The sequence below is a fragment of the Scophthalmus maximus genome, chromosome 1 (genome assembly GCF_022379125.1).
Source record: "Scophthalmus maximus strain ysfricsl-2021 chromosome 1, ASM2237912v1, whole genome shotgun sequence".
In the NCBI taxonomy this organism is placed as follows: Eukaryota; Metazoa; Chordata; class Actinopteri; order Pleuronectiformes; family Scophthalmidae; genus Scophthalmus; species Scophthalmus maximus.
Window position 1 is genome coordinate 23,309,743 of NC_061515.1, and position 19,052 is coordinate 23,328,794.

Genomic DNA, 19,052 nt, shown 5'->3' on the forward strand with positions numbered 1-19,052 from the left:
AAAAAGGTATCAAAAGGTCTATAACAGTACAAGTCATTTAAACACAAACTACTTATGAAGGTGCACAAACAGGCATGTTGTTGTGAACAAAGTTATTGCTATTTCAGATCTACAGCCTGTTTCTGCACTCAAAGCAACAATAACAGATGCCAGATTTTCTAGGTTATGATGTTGCACATTAAGGCAAATTAGGTGTCGTGATGTGCAACTATTCGCCTCAATTGTGGCAAATCAACTATTTCCATCACACCAGACGTGCTCAATCAACAGCACGGGCGTTAGAATACAATCAAACGCAGTGTGTGTGTGCATGTGTGTGTGTGTGTGTGTGTGTGTGTGTGTGTGCTAGACCCACCACTGTGTTTGCCCTGCGGCCATTTTCTGCGCAGTCTCCGGAGTATTCAATCTTCCGCCCCGCCAGCAGGCCAGAGCTCATCCCAACCTCCCTCCCAAACAAGCTACAGTTTAATTGCTTGTCAGAGCTGTCTGCGTGCCTGTTTTTCTCCCCCCGCCGCCACGCACCTGACAAGAAACACATATTTACGCACAGAAATGAAATTACAGGCAATTTGAGAGCAGGAGCTTTTGGAGGCGACGCCTGCTATCGAGCTGTCCAATTCGATGAACTCCTCTCAACTTTAGCTCTATCAACTCGACACCAAAACCCCCCCAAAAAAAGGTGGAGAAAGGAAGAGGAAAAGCGGGAGGGAATTCAGACTTGGCCTGCTTCCTCTACAGCTTCACCTTTTACAATTACCTCCTTGTTTCCTTAAACAAAGCGCCACTCGTCAAACAAAGGTGTCATAATGACACATTTTCAACCTGCTCCACTGACGCAAAAAGGGATTGAATGTGATTTGATTTGCCATTATAATTACACACCTTAAATAATCACAGCGGCTCATTTAGATGAAGCGGCCGCCCCAGGGAACATGTACTGTACTTATTAGAATTTAAATTGGTGGAAAATCAGAGGACAGTGACGCAGAGATTCTTCAGTAAACAGCTCGACTTTTTTCATTGATAACCTCTAACTTTATTATTGATTTTTTTTTATGTAGGCTGATATTTGGTTCAAATGAAATCACACAACATACGCTGCATGTTAGCTGTAGTCTGCATGTGAAGCAGGAAGCAGTCAAATATCTCACGAGATGTAGAAAGAAAAGGGCCTCAAGCAAAGCCCTTACAATCCCGTAGGTTACCGAGTGGTCCTTTAAAGCGGTGTCATGTTAACATGCGAACTGGCAGCTGATCACACAAGTGTTGACTGATGAGACCTAATCTAAAAAACTTGTTGAACCTGTTTGGACACCAACACAGGAAACAAACGAAGCTCTCGCGATGAATCGTTTAGAAAAATTAGATAAAGATATCCCTACAAATATGTTCAAATATATCCTGCGTTTGGTGCTGTGCAAAAGAAAACGGCTAGAAATGCACTATTCAAATAAATCATATTAAATACTTTTAATTAAATCAAATGACACGATCTTACATAGCATTTGTTAGTGATAAGAAATGTAAATAGAAAACACAAAAACTGAGGATCGATTTAAAATATATCTTTTATTTAAACAATCAATTAAATAATTATTTGTAAATTGAATCTATTAATATTATGAATATTAAGCGTACTGAAACTTTTTTTCATGATACATAATGAATTCAATAAATTTAATTTAATCAAAAATCCAATTAAAATCATGCAGGCTCACACTTGACAGTATTCTTATCAATCTAAATGTGTGTTTTATCAATTTAAACTATGCTTTAACTAATCTTTAAAATATATTTTTGTCATAGCTTTTTTTTTAATTCATATTTTGACACTACTTATAGTATATCTTTTTGACTGGATTTCTTTGCTGTTTATTTACCCATACCTGTCCCTACCCACCTCTCTGCTTTATTTTCTTGTGTATTTGATCTAATCTGATTCACTATTCATATCACGCAGTGTATATTGTATTTGCATAATTTTTATTGTGTTTCCCACTTCCCTAAAGGCTACAATAAAAGTTCCTCCACACCCTGTCACCATGAACACACTGGATCTATTCTGGAAAACATGTGTTAAACAACAGCACCGGCCACCTTGGCTATCAAGGAAAAAAGAAAAGAAAAAAAAGAATCGCACTTTGTATGTCAGCCATGTTTGTGGGTGTTTACTCCTGAGCCGAATTGTGTTTGACATTTGTTCCAGACAGATCTGTTTGGGCCTGGTGGTATTTTGGGCATGTGGAGTCAACAGAGGCAAGATGCGAAGCAGAGATGTGAGAAGGGTCGTGATGGGGAAGCCTATGATTGATATTCCCATTAGCCACCTGACAAGGTGAGGACAGGGCTCTGATAATGAATTGTGACACATTAATGAGCTTGTCTAGCGCAGACAATACCTGATCAGCCCTTTTACCATTTAACCTTTGATACCAATGAGGGAAATTGCAGGCAAATAAGGGTTTTGTGTCACCCGCAAAGACAGAACATGGCTTTAAAGACAGCGCACTAGATCGTTGTTTGCAACTAACGCGGATGGAAGTTTGGCTGAAACTATTGCGGCAGCAGTTCAACCCCAGGGAGTTGTCCTCCTGGACTTGAGCGCAAGCGAAAGGTTTCCCTCTCTTTGCATCCGTGTGAACAGATACGACTACGTCTTATTTTCTTGTTGCATCTTATTACACACAAATATGAAATCCCAGGAAAAGTTACTCACAGCTGCTGTAGCTCGTCTGCTTTCCATCTGAAGAACAGGGTATGTTTCCAGGATGGACGCGACTGCACAGCTACATGATGAACCATCTCGGAGCGGCGAATACTTTGGAGAACAGATTCTCCCTTGAGAGTACATTGACAGCCAATGAGACTTGTTTTTTGCTAGTATTCTATTGGCGATAAGTAGTGTGGCCTTGGCAAATCCTCTGTGGCCCTGAAAATAAAAAAGAGACAACTTATTTCCTGTTAGAATAATAATGCTTTTTCTACAGATATAGATAATCTAAAATGAAATATGCAAAGCAGTGAATGGGGTCTGATTTCTATAATGTTGGAAGGTCTTAACCTTGTAAAGTGCCTTGAGAAAATGTTAATTGTGATTTGGGGCGATAAAAATAAAACTGAAGTGGATTTATTTTTCCCCCCATACAATTTTTCTCGGATTAAGCCTTACAGAATAATACTGAATAAATCACGAAGGGGATTCTGATTATGCGTGTTTAAAAAAAAAAGGAACCTGTGTATCTGGATGGATGCACAAAGGTGAGTAAGTGTGTATTTATGTCCCCCCCCCCCCCCACTATCCCCACTGCCCCCCACCCCTCTCCACGCCTCATTGGGACGCTGGCTGCACTAAGTCCGATCCCATGGGGAGCTCATTAGAATCGGCGGAGAGGAGAGGGCCCCAGACAGGGTCAGGACAAGCTGCACTGCTGAGCTGCATAGCGATGCCTTCCGCTCGGTCTTTATGTCTGTTTGGTTTGGCTGCGTGTCAGTTCATCTGAGCCGATGGCAGATGAGAGATTGGCTCGCTCAAGCACTTGACAACCATGTTGAACATGCACACCCTCGCGCATGCACAATGCACATGTACGTAGACACGCGAGGAGCCGTGCACAGATCCACCAAACATTTCAAATACCCGCCCCTATCACAGACATACGTATGTGGGTACGCTCAAAGGATGTGTGTGCGCGTATATTCTGCCAAAAGCTCTAGATTTGTGTCATCAGACACACACACAGAGTTGTCAGCTTCCTGTCAGCGTCTTGTGTGTTGTATGGCAATAAGAGAGGGGTGCGAGCAAGGTCAGATATGACGCCACCCACGAGACTCTCATTAAAAGCTTATGAATCTCAAGTGGAGTCCTGTAGACGTGCATGACAGGTGTGTGTGTGTGTGTGTGTGTGTGCGTCTGCGGTGTACATCGTTTTTAATCATACGTGACTTTGTGTGTCAGGTTTTTTTTTTGGAGCACACGGTGTTTTAGGAAATGGTCGATATGGTTGTACAATGCAGTTTGTCGTACGAGTTGGAGGACTTGTTGTTTTTACAGCACCTTACCTTCACCATGCAAAAATTTTACGTCACCTTGACAACGCATAAAACATGTTGCTGACTGGCGGTTTCAGGACATTTTATTTTCCTGTATATTACTTCCTTCACAGTCAAGGCAAAACTGACTGTAAGGCAAGACCCCGGAACATGTTCAAATCCAGAGTGGACGAGAGGCAATTTGCAAATAATTAATGAAAAAAAATTCCCGGCATGGCAGTTGTTTATCTATTTTTAAAACCCATTTTCCAGCCTCCCCCTCCCCCATGGTAACCGTGTTTCACATCACAACGCTATGAACTGTGGGTAACTCCCTCAGGCAAACCGGCTTGCCTGAGGGAATAAAGGGCTTAAACAATCCGTGAGCGAGTCCTCGTGCACTTGACGATTTGACAGTGGGAGGCCCCTACGCCCTCAACGGGAAGCGTTGGGCCCAGGCCTTCATCCCCATTTTATTTATTTTTTTACATACAAAAGCAGCAATTCCTCCAAGATGTCACAATGTAAGTAGCACAGTCAATGGCAAACTTGTAAACACATGACACCTATGTGTTATATTACACACACACACACACACGACTGCAACACACTGCTCGTTGCTCTTTTCCCCCGCCGGATCTCATCGACCTGTACCCCTGAGCCTCCCATAAGCTGAACCTGTAAGGTTTCGATTCTAGGTTCTGCCTTGAGGGAGAAATGTCGTCATCTTTATGTTTGGTTTGGCGAGAGCAGTTCGGGGGTGGGGCGGACGGAAATGGAGAATGGGGACACTTTATAAGTCGCCGGATCGATGTTTTCAGACATAAGTTCGGGGGGAAGGAACTGGTTGAGGACTATGATGTTTTAATACTGTAAGGATAAAACTGCCATGCATTACTGCAGCGGATGGAAATACAGCCGCTCACCTGATCCTGTGCGTTGGCAGTCGTCGACCTGCTCGTTGGAGGGTCTTGGACGCCGCTCCGAGCATGGTGCTGCTACGCCGCACACACTTTTTTTCAGAGTTCTCGCTGAAATGGATGGCGAAAGGGTGAGAAAGGCCAGAAATGATGTTATTGCTCCACAAAAGCCTGTGGACACATAAAAAGTTTATCATCTGGGTGAGCAGAGGGTGAGCTCGCTAATATCCTGAGGCCGGCACAACACTGTCCAATGAAGTCTGATTGACTCCATACATCAAAGTGTGTGTGTGTGTGTGTGTGTGTGTGTGTCCCAGAGAGAGACACGGGAAGACTGAGAGAGCTCGACGGCTCTCTATGCTTCCAGGCGACAATGAAATCACACGCGTGCGTGCGCACACGCACACACACACACACAGGAGTTCACCACTTTGGGTGTAATTGGGAAAGTGCTGTGAAGATGCTCGGTTGAGAGCGCCGGGGGAGTGCGGCGTGGTCACAGGAGCTCAGTCAGGGAGCAGGAAGGCAGTGTTGCGTTTGGTTGCTTTTCTACCCAGCGCAGGACGAGCGTGTGTGTGTGTGTGTGGGGGGGGGGACCCCATTATGACGAAACAGCAGGATGGGAGGCTTGATTGGAAGCAACCGGAAACCTGTTTGTGGTTTCAAAAGCCCCCCCCCCTCCTCTCTCTGTTTATGCCTCTCTCCTTTGCTCTCTCCATCTCCGGGCAATTAGGGTGCTGGCTGGAAGAATGATCAGCTGTCATCCCCAATGGTGGCCTACCACTGCCTGAATGTCAACACCGTCTGAGACCTCCTGTCTGAGCGAGCAGCACACTCAATTAGAGGCACTCAGTCACCGCAGGAGCCGGTGGGAACAACGCAATGACACATTTACAAAGACACAAGCACACACACACACACACGCACGCACGCACGCACGCACACACACACACACACACGCACGCACGCACGCACACACGCACACACGCACACACGCAAACGTATGAGCGAACAGCCCACTGTTGTGCTCCAGGAGAGAAAAAAAAGGACGGAAAAGTTTGCACACGCTCATCGTGATTCATCGCAGGGGTTGCTCCCGTCGACGGCCCTTTGCGCTTACGTTAATTAAAACACTGCTTTTCAGTACATAAAAGTAACCATTGCTTACAGAGCCTTTTTTTTTTGCACAGGCAGGAATCCCCTCGGAAGGCAAACACCACTCCTGGATGAAAGCGGATGCAGGTAGGCGGAGGTTGCCACAGTGCACCCCCCCCCCCCCCTCCCCCACATTGCCCACATCAAAGTGTTCGGAGTCAAGGGGCGAGACACCAAAGACGACTTTTTCTTCATGTGTCTGCGTCAGAAACATCTGAGGCGTTTCTCGCGCTTCTTGCTTAATGTTGCAAGGGGAAAAAAGAGAGATGAAAAAAATCCCTCACACGCTTTAGCTAGACAATTGGAGATAAAGTCAGCTTCAGAGCGCGAACTGATAAAACAGAAACGGATGGCAGAAGGCGTCGGATTGGAGAGATCCAAAGTCTAACCTTGTCTTAAAAAAAAGTGAGAACACTTTGCAATATCATTGATTATATTATATTCATGATGTCTGCACCTTCCTGTTACCTTCTTATGCTCATTCTGGTAACAAATTGAACATACTTGGGACTATTTTATGTGCATTCTTTATATTTATATTCCTTATTCTTGTTGAGTTTTTTGCCATTCTTATATTTTGCCATTTGCATCATTTATATTTTATATATTTTGCGAGGTTTGTTTGTCAGATCTATCCATCTATTTATGCTGTTATCCCTGACAATTAATAGTTTTTGCCAGGTTGATGAGCTAAAGAGTCTTAACTTTTGTTGTATTCATTGCAATAATGGAATATGACATGCTTTCAAAAGATTTAGTTTCCGTTAGGCTCTTCCTTATTGAGAGTTATCTCTTGGAAAGAAAGCTCATATGAGAATTTTTCGCAAAAAGTCTTAGTGAATAGTGCGTTGGCTTTATTAGACTAATGTACAGTAGATGGTTTTGATTCAAAGTGATTTTCCCATTTCCAGCCTCATCTTTTAACAGCATTGCACATCAACCAACCAGCAGACACGCTTTCCGCCTCTGTTTGCTTAATGTCTCACGCCGCGCCGCTTCATTTTCTCTGACGGATCGTAGGGTTGCTGCCGACCATCTGGACGTCTCCGGGCTTTACACGTTAGAGATTTTGGCTGCTGCTGTTATTCACAGCAGCATTTGATGGAGTGAGAAGCTAAAAAAAAAATCAATAAATTAAAAACACAACAACAAAACACAAAAGGACAGGAAGTGACCGATGGGTGGGTTTTACCTGCAGCAAGAATCATAACCTCGGACTATTTTAGGTTCCAGAGTACCTCAAGCCCCGTTGAGAATCCATGCACTTACGCATCAAACCATCCTTTTCTCTCCAGGAGCTTTTTTCTACAAACCGCCAGGCCCTTGTCCAAGGCTCCCGGGGAGCCCAGTGACGCGTGATAAAGGGGTATTACGTGGTTTTCCCAGCGTGAATCTTGTCTTATACCCATCCCTGTCCGGGAGCTTTGGAATGTAATTGACTGAGCACGTATGACGGGGTCAAAAGGTGTCAGTGTCATTTGAGGAATTGTGTGCGCCGGCGGGAGATGGAGAGAGGGTGAGGAGGACAAAACGGCAGAAGTAAGAGTCCACTTTCTGTTTTATAAACTGAGTTTAGCAAAGGAAAATGTTGGAAAAACAAAAATTCTCTATCTTTTACTCGTTCAAGTGCACATATTCGCAAATGTGTGTGCAATTCTCCGTATGCGTGCGACTTTCTAAGTGTGTGCGTAGTTGTGTGTGAGGGAAACGGGAGATTGAGTTTGAAGGGATGGAGGGACTCTGTGGGCCCTGTGGAAATTAGAGCTCTCCATCTCTGTCCTCGGGCCAAGTTGCGTGCTTGTGTGCATGTGAGCGCGCGCACGCGTTACTCGGGGTCACTGCAGGAGTAAAGAGAAAAAAAGTCAGAAACCTCTCACCAAGCTGTATAATAAAGAACATTTGCAGCTGCCTGAGCTTTGTAGTGTGTGTGTGTGTGTGTGTGTGTGTGTGTGTGTGTGTGTGTGTGTGTGTTGTGTGTGTGTGTAAATATGTAGGTTTGCATAGCTTTTTTTGCTGTCGACTCTTTGTGTGATTAGGTAGAAAAAAAATTCAGAAGACATTGCTTGTTCCTCTGTCAATGGAAGTCCAACATAAAGCTAAACTATTTAAACTAAAAATGATTCATTATAACCACAGAGCTTATATTTCTAAGCACCTCCCCAGAAAATAAGCAAGCTCATCTTGCCAACACTAAACACTAAAATCTTTATATCTCATGTAAAAAACTATATATATATATATATATATATACATATGTATATATACATATATATATATACATATATATATATATATATATATATATGTATATATACATATATATATACATATATATATATACATATACATATATATATATACACATATATATATACATATATATATATATACATATATATATATACATATATACATATATATACATATATATATATATATACATATATACATATATATATACATATATATATATATATATACATATATACATATATATATACATATATACATATATATATATATATGTATATATACATATATATTTATATGCAATGCAACTTATTACATCATCCACTGTTCACTGTTTCTCCCTCTGAGAGGTGGTTGTGTGCAGCTGCCTGCCTCAGGCTGTTGGGCCCAACCTTTACCTCCATTCAACCTGTTCTCCTGCTCCCTCCTCTCCCTCTCTTGTCGTCCTACTCTGCCGTCTTCCTCAGCCCTGATGACTGTGTTGCACGGAAAAAAAGATCCGCCCATCTGGGATCGTTTTCTCCCTCCTCCTCAGAATGGGCTGGCTGCTGCAGTATGAGCAGGACATGGAGCCAACATAGATATCACAAATGTTGACTCTTAAAAACACTGATCCATCATTGGCATCTTCCATTGTGTTTTAAAATGAATGGGAATTCTTGGGTGGCAATGGAGTCAGCAATACATTCTTAGAAGTTGCACATAGCTTTGGGGTTATAAGGTAGATAAGGGGCTGGATAAAAATCAAATGAGTAAAAGATAAGATAAACAAGTTTTATTTGAAGCTGATAGCACAAAATGACTGTGTAAACTTGTTATCTGAAGCCATAATAATCTTTTGAAAGGCTGAGATACTCTGTGTGTGTACACTTTTATTATCAACCAACCCAAACTGCCGGGATCACATCCAGATTCATCTTGATTTCATGTCATAGAAATCATATTTGATATGATCCTGATCCAGTCCAAGGGTAACAGCGGAGGTAAAGGATTGAAAGCCTCAATTATTGACCGCCATGTGCAATCAATAATTGCACAGCCCCGAAGAAACAAGGCAGTTATTCATCCAGGGCTTAATCGTGATCATAATCGCTTTTATTATCCATACTTTTTACGTTCCTGCTTCAACGCAGGGCCTTATTGAACATAATTCACATAATTGCATCTTATCCTAATCATGTGCAGTCGTGACACGACAGGGGAGATGTAGCCCCATGGTGGGTGATACAGTAAGTGTGATTTACGCCTCACACCTTTAACCGCATTGTGGAAGCAACGTCGCGGACACATTCTCCCTTAATTGCACATTACTCGAGACCAGGGGCATTTTCCATGTTATTGGAATGTAAATATACGATCTGAAGTTTAAAAAAGCAATGTGCTGGAGTAATGATGTAGAATTAGCACTTACGTGACAAAGAGAAGTGCCATAAAGCAGCAGATGAGCACGGGGAGAGGCGTTGCTCGGCCTTTCGGTTCTCAGCTTCGATCCTGCAAGTTACAGATGCTTGGAAAAAGGATTATGAATTATTTTGAACGATAAAAAAGAATGATCAATTGAAGGGGCGACAGACAGCTTTGGTGACCCTAGCAGTTCCGAGCGGTGGTCGTACATTCCTTCCTCCCCTGCTTTTGCCCCTTCGCCATTGGGATTCTTTTTCCTCTAGCGAAGTTCGGTTGTTTTTGTCAAATGGTCTGTTCCCTCATCTGCCATTTCCATCACTGGGGATAGAAATAGGTGCGCCAGCCCAAAATAGTGGGCTAGCCTGTTCTATAACACGGGGTATAAAGATATAATGGATTGTCTTAAATTTGTAATCGGATTTTAACTATTACTCCATACTTAATCCAGTATATTATTCAGAATAAGCTCATATGTGAAAAACGCAAGGGGGTATGATGTAGACAGGAGAGATATAGTCTGGTTTAGCCAAAAATATACAAATTATGATGGGGAAAAAAACTCTCTGGACACTGAAATACAGACTTATTTATGAAAAACACAAGGGGGGGGGGTATAATGTGGACTAGATAAGTATATTATGGTCCCAGAATTTCCCCCCAGGGGTACAAAACAGGCTAGGCCACTTTAACCCCGGGTATAGTTTGGCCGGAGCTTAACGTGTACTGCGGGAACTATATTCTCTTCCTTGTTGTGGTTTACGCAATGGACGATGCAGTTCCTTTGTGCCGTTAAGTGAGTCGTCTTATCCACCTGACCTATATCCAATTGAGCAGCCACGATACATCATGTACCTGTGCATCCGCACCAGACAGACTGTCCAGACTGATGCCCCTGATCCAGGTCTGAGCGGAAATTCCCCAGGACGCCGTCCGCCGACTCATCGCTCGTGTGCCCAGACGTTGTCTGGAGACCCTACAGGCACACGGGGGCCATACACACTACTGAGCCACACTATAAGTTGGCGTGATAAAAAATTCACAGAAAGTTGGACTAGCCTGTGATTTCAATGTTTTTACTTAGATTTTCCGTGTGATTTTGAATCCAGCTCTCAATGGGTTAACGGTTTTGGTTTCCATTGACTGAAATGACTACGTCTTAAATGTGTGATTTAAGTGTTCCCCTTCATGTTTTGTGAAAAGTATATGAAAGTGTATATATGTGTCATTGAGCCTGCGGAGCCACTACAAACGGCCGCCTTGTGTCTCTTTGGTGCAGGGGTGTGTGGGTAAATCCCTTCCGTCAAGGTGACACGCTGCAATTAAACAGCACGGGTCCGTCGGCGACGAGCTGTCATCGCCGCGTGTAACCGGGCAGCTGCAGGTATGATTGCTGCAGGCCGCCAGGACAGGAGCTGGAGCCCGTCTCCTGGCGGGCGATCGCAAGCTCCGCTTGAAGACGGGCTGTAAAGGAGACTTGTAATTTGTGACAAATGGTTATACAGCAGTTGCCAAATTAACAGCGACCTGCCCCCTTTGCTGTCTGCTGCGGGTGATAATGTGCAAAGTCCTGTCGGCAAGTGTGCTTAATGTCCAAGATAATCTGTCCATTATGTGAGTTCAACATTAGGAGGAGAGTGAATGAGTATCAATTACATTTTTTTTTTTTTATCCCCGTAGCAAATGAGGCATAATTCTTGTGACATGATTTAAGCAGGCAGACCCTAATATAGATTTTAAAATAAGTAGCTATATATGAAAATAACCGGTCATACTGCAAATACTGTTGCTCTGCAGCAGAAGCCCCCTTTCTCTAAATTGCTGTGTTGGATCTGGATGTGCTTACTAATTGAGTCTTGGCGCTCTGAGGGATCTAATAGAGGGAAGAGAGACGGGGGAAAAAGAGAGGCTGGTGGAGTTCTGTTCATAAACAGTGTTTACTTAAAAGCGCTCCATTGCCTTATTAGTATTAATAGCAGTGACTTCAGAAAGCTCATATTCTGCCATTGGACAGTTTTGTATTATTTATGATTGAAATGAAAGCCTTAGAGTGCAGCAGCAGCAGCAGCAGCAGCATTCAGCAGCAGCGGTGGAGGAGCGCTGCATAGCAAACGATGTTGCCTATGCCAGTTTACATAAGCAACACTTGGGTAAACAGCGGATTAGGCGCAGCATGGGGGGGGAAAAAATCGAGAGCAAAATGCTATATCCACACGTTAGCCCATTAGAGGCGAGGTTATTGTCGGCGGAGGTTGTAGGAGAGCGCGGCGCGGGACCTTTTGATGCAGCCGGCCTTCATCTGAAAGTCCTTCAGAGCATGAATGTGCGGCGCGGTGCAGAATCCCGCCTCCAGTGCAACTTCTGTAATGTTGACCTTGCGAAGTTGGGTCAAACCGTGACTCCAGATCTTCCCTTTTGCATAATTAAAGACACCATCTGTTAAATTGTATTATTGAAACTGTGAGTGAGAGCATTAGAAGAAATGAACGGGGGGGGGGGTTTCATTTTCCGCTCTGTGCGCGGGCAGCAGGGCGGCGTGTTGAGCAAGCAGACGCGAGATCTGGATTTCAGCACCGGAGAGCTCTCCTGCTGAGGTGTCTTTGAGCAAGACTGCGGAGCAAAATGCATAGCACTTCTCTATGTGGATGAATTTCTAGGACTGTCAGGAGTACGTCTTCTCCCTGAATAAGCTTATGAAAGAGCATTCGCATGACACAACAGACGTGCAAAAAAAAATCCCCACCAAACCACCGCAACATATACTGAATCAATCTTTATTTATATTAAATTAAAAATATACTTTTGACAGATTCATGTAACAAACATGAGGAACGATATTTCTATGGTATAAAGCTTTGGGCGTGGTTTTTTAAAGAACTCAGAGACATTGCTAAAGGGGACGAGTATGGGGGGCTAACGGAAGGCGAGGAGGAGTGAGTGAAGACGCCTTCTCATCTGCCAGCATGCAAATCAGAAATGAAGTGAACACACGGTTGTGTTGCGGAGGCTGTGCTCTGCCTTTTCAGGTAAAGAGGCGGAGGAGTTCAGACTTGGCTCAGTAATATCCCCAGGATAAAGAAGGAGGGGAGGTGACACTGACTCCCAAACAGTATATTCTAAGTTAGTTGGCAGCACTGGTTTCAGGTTTTATGAGAATCGGAAAGCAACAGAGACAACGAGGAAAAGCTTGTTCTGCCCTCGTTACTGACGAATGGAGTGTGGCGGGCGAGGGGAAGCAAAACGGAGATACCGGGGCGAATCCAACGAGCGCGCTGGCCCCGCCCTGCCCACCGCCCTGCCCACCGCCCCGTCCGTCACCACACACTGAAACGTTTCACAAGGACAGCCACAATGCCACCAAACAGAGATTCACATGGGAATGGGAAAAACAACAAGCACTTTTAAAATCAAATCCCCTTTAGTCAAAAGGTACACTTACATAAATGTATGTACAGCTCTTTTTTTTTTTCCTTTTTTATACAAGTTGTTATAAGCAGGAGAAAACAGCAGTCGGAGAGAAGACCATATAAATCCAAAGCATCGCCTCCCATATTTACAAATTCACCACGTCGGCCATTTCAGTGCTTTTATAAAAATACTATTCACATTTGTTTGTTGAAGTGTGTTAGATAATTCTTTTTTGAGGAAATCCAAAAGATTCTGTACATTTACACCGATTGGATAATTGCAACGGAGAAATGAATGGCGTCCGCTCATGGGCGATGATTTGTGCGGTCGGGATGTGAGGAACCAATGACGAGTAACCACGTTGATTCAAGTCTTATTTTTCTTTGCAGAAAAAGCAATCCTTGATAATAAGGGGAAAAACCCAAACTCAATATTAAAAAGACTATATAGGGTACTATACACAAAAACAAACAAACAAACCGTGGAGCCAGTTTGTGCGAGAGAATTCAGTCAAAAATATCTGGTTATTTCCTCCCACGCTGTCCAGAAATTGCAACATAATGTCATTACCGATGAGGAGATACAAAGGTGGAGGGCAGTAAAACACTTGGGTACCATGCAGGGTGATATTGTACTTTACATTAATATGTGTGTCGCAGCCGGTACGATAGCTGAGGATGACACACTTGAAGGATTCACTTCAGTACAACGCGGCTACATGACTCTGCCCCTTGGCCCGAGAGGAAACGGAGAAAAGATAGAAATAAAGAAATAGATAAAGTGATCAGTCCTAAACACCAGTTGCTCTCGAGCTGCCACGAACAAAGAGAGGTGTTTAGAGCCGAGACAAATAGCAGCAGGTAACAGATCCGAGGCAAAAGGAGGTTTGAAACAAGAAATGAGACGACTCAGTGGAGAGGACAGATGACATTCTGCAAAAAGGAAAACACCAAGAAAAAAACCTTTGGATGACAAAAACAATACTTGACAGACTTGGATCTTGATGAGATTGGAGGAAGAGCGAAGGGGGGGGGGTTGCTGAGTGACTCGGATACTCTGGCGTCCTCTCGAGAGCACACGAGGCCGCTCGTCTCATCAGAGTTGCAATCTGCTCCTGATTCAAACACATTTTGCCGGGGTCCGCAGTATAATTTAGGCCAAACGAGAGCAAAAAAACCAAGGCGTGTGTTTTTCTTTTTTTTACCACCATTCCTTCTCGAAGCCCAGATCTGGGCTTCTTTTCTCATCCCTCAGTATAAACAAGCTCAAACACGGCCATAAATATTTCACACTGATATTAAATGCCGTCTCTATTTCATTAAATTAGAGCTCCAAAATGGAGTACAAAATACGCCCTCATCAAATAATCATGATATCATCAAAAGCAGCATTATAAATACTGTTTGAACTAAACAAAAAAAAAAAACAAGGACATTCTTCAAACTGGTCAGTACCACCTAAAATGTGTGTTTTCCTCACGCTCTCTTGGCAGCGGCATCTTCCCCTTGACTTCTGCAAAAGCGTTTTTCTTTCTGAAGCGGTAAACGTGCCAGATAAACAAGCTGAATATTTCAGTAACGAAGGGCGGATGTCCTTGCTTTTCTTACCCGCTAGTTTGATCAAAGTGCTCGATGGGGAGGACAAGCAGATACAGCATTGCACACACTCAGACGAACACTTTCCCACACATAAATAAAAAAAACTATGTGAAAATAAATATCCCTACACAAGAAAAACAGCTCGTACAGGGCTCCGCCGCAGCAGAATGATGAAAAAAGCGGTGACAGAGTCGATGTGGAAGTTTTTTGCAGATAATGGATGGAATAATACGAAAATCTCGCTCAGGGTTCCAGAAAGACAAAACCCTTTGTTGCGTGTGACGCCAGTGAGATATACTCGCAGGACAACTTCTGAGGCGAAAGCGACTTACAAAATGTTTATTATCAAGCATTCGGGTCCTGTATGGCTTGGCTGAGGAGACAATGGCTGTAACACCAGCACTTTTAGCAGCATTGACTGGCAGTTTTCCCGCAGAGGCATCACTAGTGAGGGTTAGAACCGCTGTCTTGAGCGTAAAGGGGCAATCAGTGCTCTACCCGTGGGTATAACTTAATTGGCGTGCGTGTTTGACGGCGAAGGGAAGCTGTACGTCCTGATGGATGCGATGCATGGTCGAACATTGACTAAAACTCTGATTGCATTCATTCAAATCCAGTGTTTGGAAAAGTGCAAATTCACAACTTGCAGCTGCACTTGAAATGAAAAAGAAAAGAAAATAACAACTTCATGATCTCCTCTCTGTTGTCAATTGGCACGTTTGCTGATATTAACAACAAGCTACTGTGGGGGGGAAAAAAAGAATGATTTAGCAAACGGTGACAAGCAACTAAAAAGATGACAAGTAGGCGTTGTAGTTTGAAATTGTTGATGTCGTGGCACAATATGTCATTGTTTCCTGGGAGACCAGAGTTTGCCTCTTGAATGCGGATCAATTGTAATAAGAGCAAACCTGTCATGTCTCACGCTTCAAGTCACTGTGGATTTTTTTCTTTCTTTCTGTATGATATCATCTTTCCCTAACCTAGTCCAGATGTGTTTGTAGCTGCTCCGAGCATATATTAAATATTAAATTAAATACATTAAAATAATGAAATACGTTGGTGGCAAAATTTATTTTGCAACGTCCCACGTTGTGTTAACGTATATAAAAAATAAAAAACAATCAGAAAATGTATTAGCTTTTGCAAATGAGTTGAATTTGAATGAAATTTCACGTCGACAAGGTTGGCGGGTTGCCAAGTTCAAACTTTTGGACAATAACGTCCATTAAAATATATATCTTTAAAATTTAGTTATAATACAGTTGTGGTATTGACCTCTGGTGGAAATTATGTATTATAATGCTTTGAAATTGTGCAGGTCTGCATTGCCATCTTAGACCAAGCCAAACCAGCCTGCTAGTACAGTATGTAATTACACGCACGCACGCACGCACGCACGCACGCACGCACGCACGCACGCACGCACGCACGCACGCACGCACGCACGCACGCACACACACACACACACACACACACACACACACACACACACACACACACACACACACACACACACACACACACACACACACACACACACACACACACACACACACACACACACACACACACACACACACACAAGTAGTATGTTTTTACTGTGCTCTGCTGGTGCTGTCTTGAGACCTTCAATAGGGGGCATGTGTGAATCTTTGCCGCCTTCTTTGTAGATTCGCTCTCTCCCTCACTCTCTCCGTCTGTGAACATGTCGAGTTCAGCGGCTGTATGGATGCCCTCATGACACTATTCAGGAGATACAGCAATTTCCCTAATTGCCTTCCCACTCACATGGCAAATCACCCTTTACTCATCGAACTGAGCTTCTAGATCTGAATGGGATAAACCAGTGTATAAAAATTCATCTTTTCAGATGCTGCATCCAGTGTATAAAAATGTCGACAGTGTGTTTTTTCCCCTCACACACTTTGGCTTGAAAAATGCTGTTTCTGATCCTTTTTTCTCTAAATTGACAGCAGACGAGCAAAAACAACAAAACAGCGGTCGTCCTTGTGTGTTATCGGGCACATTAAAAGTGCACGGTTGCACTTGGAACGGGTGAGGAGAGATCACTGTAGTTTTGGCCGTCACAGTATCACAGTTACAGTAGAAAGATGAGGTGAATTTCACAGATTCAATGGAAAAAAATAAAAAAAACGTACAGTAAAATCCTATCGGCAAAAAGACTGAATATGATTGATCAGCTTTCAGTGCTCCTGTCTCGTCGTGTTATTCCTACTAAATCTTTCTCTTTGTTTCCCCTCACTCTACCTGGTCATTCACAAAACCATATTTGACATATCTGCTGACTTCAGAAACCCTTAGCAGAATATCGTTCAGTCACTGGTAAACAGTGAATAACAACACATCTTTTTCCTCCCATGAATGTGACACCACAGTGGCTGGCAGTGAGTTCACGTCCTTAGTCTCGTTTGACGCCGTAGCTGTCTACCGCGTTAGGACAATACGTGCGTCCGCTGCTGTGTGACCGCCATGTGCCTGTTATTTGCTGGAAACTACCATAACCCTTCACATTCTCCGTGACACGGTGTGCAGTCTCTATCTACAGAAAAAAGAAATGGACTGGATATAGTGAAGGCGCGCGAGTCTGACTTGGGTCTGCTTGTTTGGGTTCCGTCCACGTCCTCCTGATGTTGCTACAGTCTACAGCAGATGGCGCGTTATCGGAAAGAGTCGGGGGCAGCTCCGGTCGCATCTGCTCCTCTCGCTGTGGGACGGTGGAACAGGAGAGAATGTCAGGGTTGTTGGAGGATAGAGACAGATTGAGGAACGTTTTTTTGTCAGATGTAAGGATCTAGACCACGGTGTTCCGCTGTCGGTAAGGTGGAGGTGGCAGGACGGTGCCAGCTTTCAGGGAAAACTCCGTCATGTATTCCGGGTTCTCAGCTACCGCCGGCCGTATGTGTCCGTTCTGCTTATAGAAGAGTTTGGCGTTGGTGGAACCACCCTGGGCGCCATCGGGGGCTGCCTGGTTAGAAGATTTGGGGGGCAAGCTGTGCTGCCAGTATTCCGGATTGTCAAAGGTCACCTTGAGCTTCTTCCCGCTGGCTTTACCTGACATCTGTCCCCCATGCTTCAGCAGGCTGGCAGGGTGCATGGTTCCGTAGCTCTGGTAGGCCGGCAGGCTGCTGTGCCCGATTGTGGCCGGGGTGGACAGGGCACCAGACTGGCACACCTCGGATTGGACGGTCGCTCCCGATTGGCTCTGAGTGGTGGAGCCGCCACCTGCATTGCCAGGCTGACCTGCGGGTTTGACGGTGTGGTGAGCATGGAGGATGTGGGCTGGTGGGCCGTGGAGGCACGGCATGCCAGATGGAGAGGGCTGGGCCGTGGGGAGAGGGTAGTGGGGCAGGCTGGTCTGGATAGTGAGCGGGAGGTGGGAGCCTGAGGTCGTTGCTGAGATGGAAGGAGCCTGGCTTGGAAGGGGCATACCGTTTCTTCTCAGGGCTTCCAGGCCCAGCTCGGCGGGGCTGTGGAAGGTGTTGAGGTAAAGGGGTTCGTTGATGTACTCATCCTCTCCTTTAGGCTGACTGTTGGGTGTGCTATGGTAACCTGGGTTGTCCAAGGCGTGGATCTCGCCATTTTTACGTCGCGAAACGAATGGGTTCTCCTCAATAGGATTCAGGTATTCTGTAGCACGGATCAGAAAAAGGGAGGGTAGGGGTGTGGAGAATAAGAGAGAGAAAATAGTTTGTGAGAGAACAAGACTAAGAGAAGAGCCAAAGAAATGAAATTGAGAGAATACAAGAGAATATAAAACAAAAGAAATGGAAATTGAAGAATAATAGATCACTGGCTAATGAGGAGAAAAAGATGGAGATGAAGATGATTATGGCGATAATGGCAGCCACTCAGGACCAGGAGGGCAACTTGCCAGCAGTTCTTTGGCACTCAAAACTCCATCTGCCGGAGGTGAAAATGCCAGCAAATGACCCCTCTTCACTGCTCCCAAGTGCTGTAATAGTGGGGCGCAAAGCCTATTGATTTTGCCCACTCTCCCGCTCCTTGACATTGCATCAGATGCATTTTGCTCCAGGCTTTTGTTATATCGTGAGCTGCTCTCTAATCAAAGACGGCAGCGCAAGAGCAGAGCTGATGGACTGAATTACGATAAAAGAGCGAAACATGACTCCGTGGTAGCCGTGGACGCATGCCGCTGTCGGCAGACGCTCGGTGGGAATTTTATTAAATGGAATGAAATGAATCGAACGGGCGAAATGATGGGAGGGATGGAGTACAAGAGATGGTATTTACTCTGTGAATGAGCAAA

General features: G+C 44.2%; 1 protein-coding gene and 1 long non-coding RNA gene across 5 annotated transcripts in view; both read right to left on the reverse strand.

Moving 5' to 3' along the window:
• Nucleotides 1-361: 361 nt before the first annotated feature.
• LOC124850497 lies at nucleotides 362-5,310 on the reverse strand. Its single transcript, XR_007031417.1, has 3 exons — nucleotides 4,956-5,310; nucleotides 2,717-2,929; nucleotides 362-522 (listed from the first exon to the last, which is right to left on the reverse strand). It is a non-coding gene; the product is annotated as an uncharacterized LOC124850497 (long non-coding RNA).
• Nucleotides 5,311-8,785: 3,475 nt separating this feature from the next.
• The window catches only part of LOC118299130 (receptor tyrosine-protein kinase erbB-4-like), a 226,021-nt gene continuing 215,754 nt past the window's right edge, over nucleotides 8,786-19,052 (reverse strand). For 3 of the 4 annotated variants that reach the window (XM_035622606.2, XM_035622616.2, XM_035622598.2), the window contains exon 27: nucleotides 16,309-18,412. In XM_035622606.2, coding sequence (XP_035478499.1) covers nucleotides 17,577-18,412 — 836 coding nt within the window. In that variant the 3' untranslated portion in view covers nucleotides 16,309-17,576. Of the gene's footprint in view, nucleotides 8,903-9,765; nucleotides 9,846-16,308; nucleotides 18,413-19,052 lie in introns of those variants that run through there. The other variant, XM_035622625.2, reaches the window with a different exon arrangement.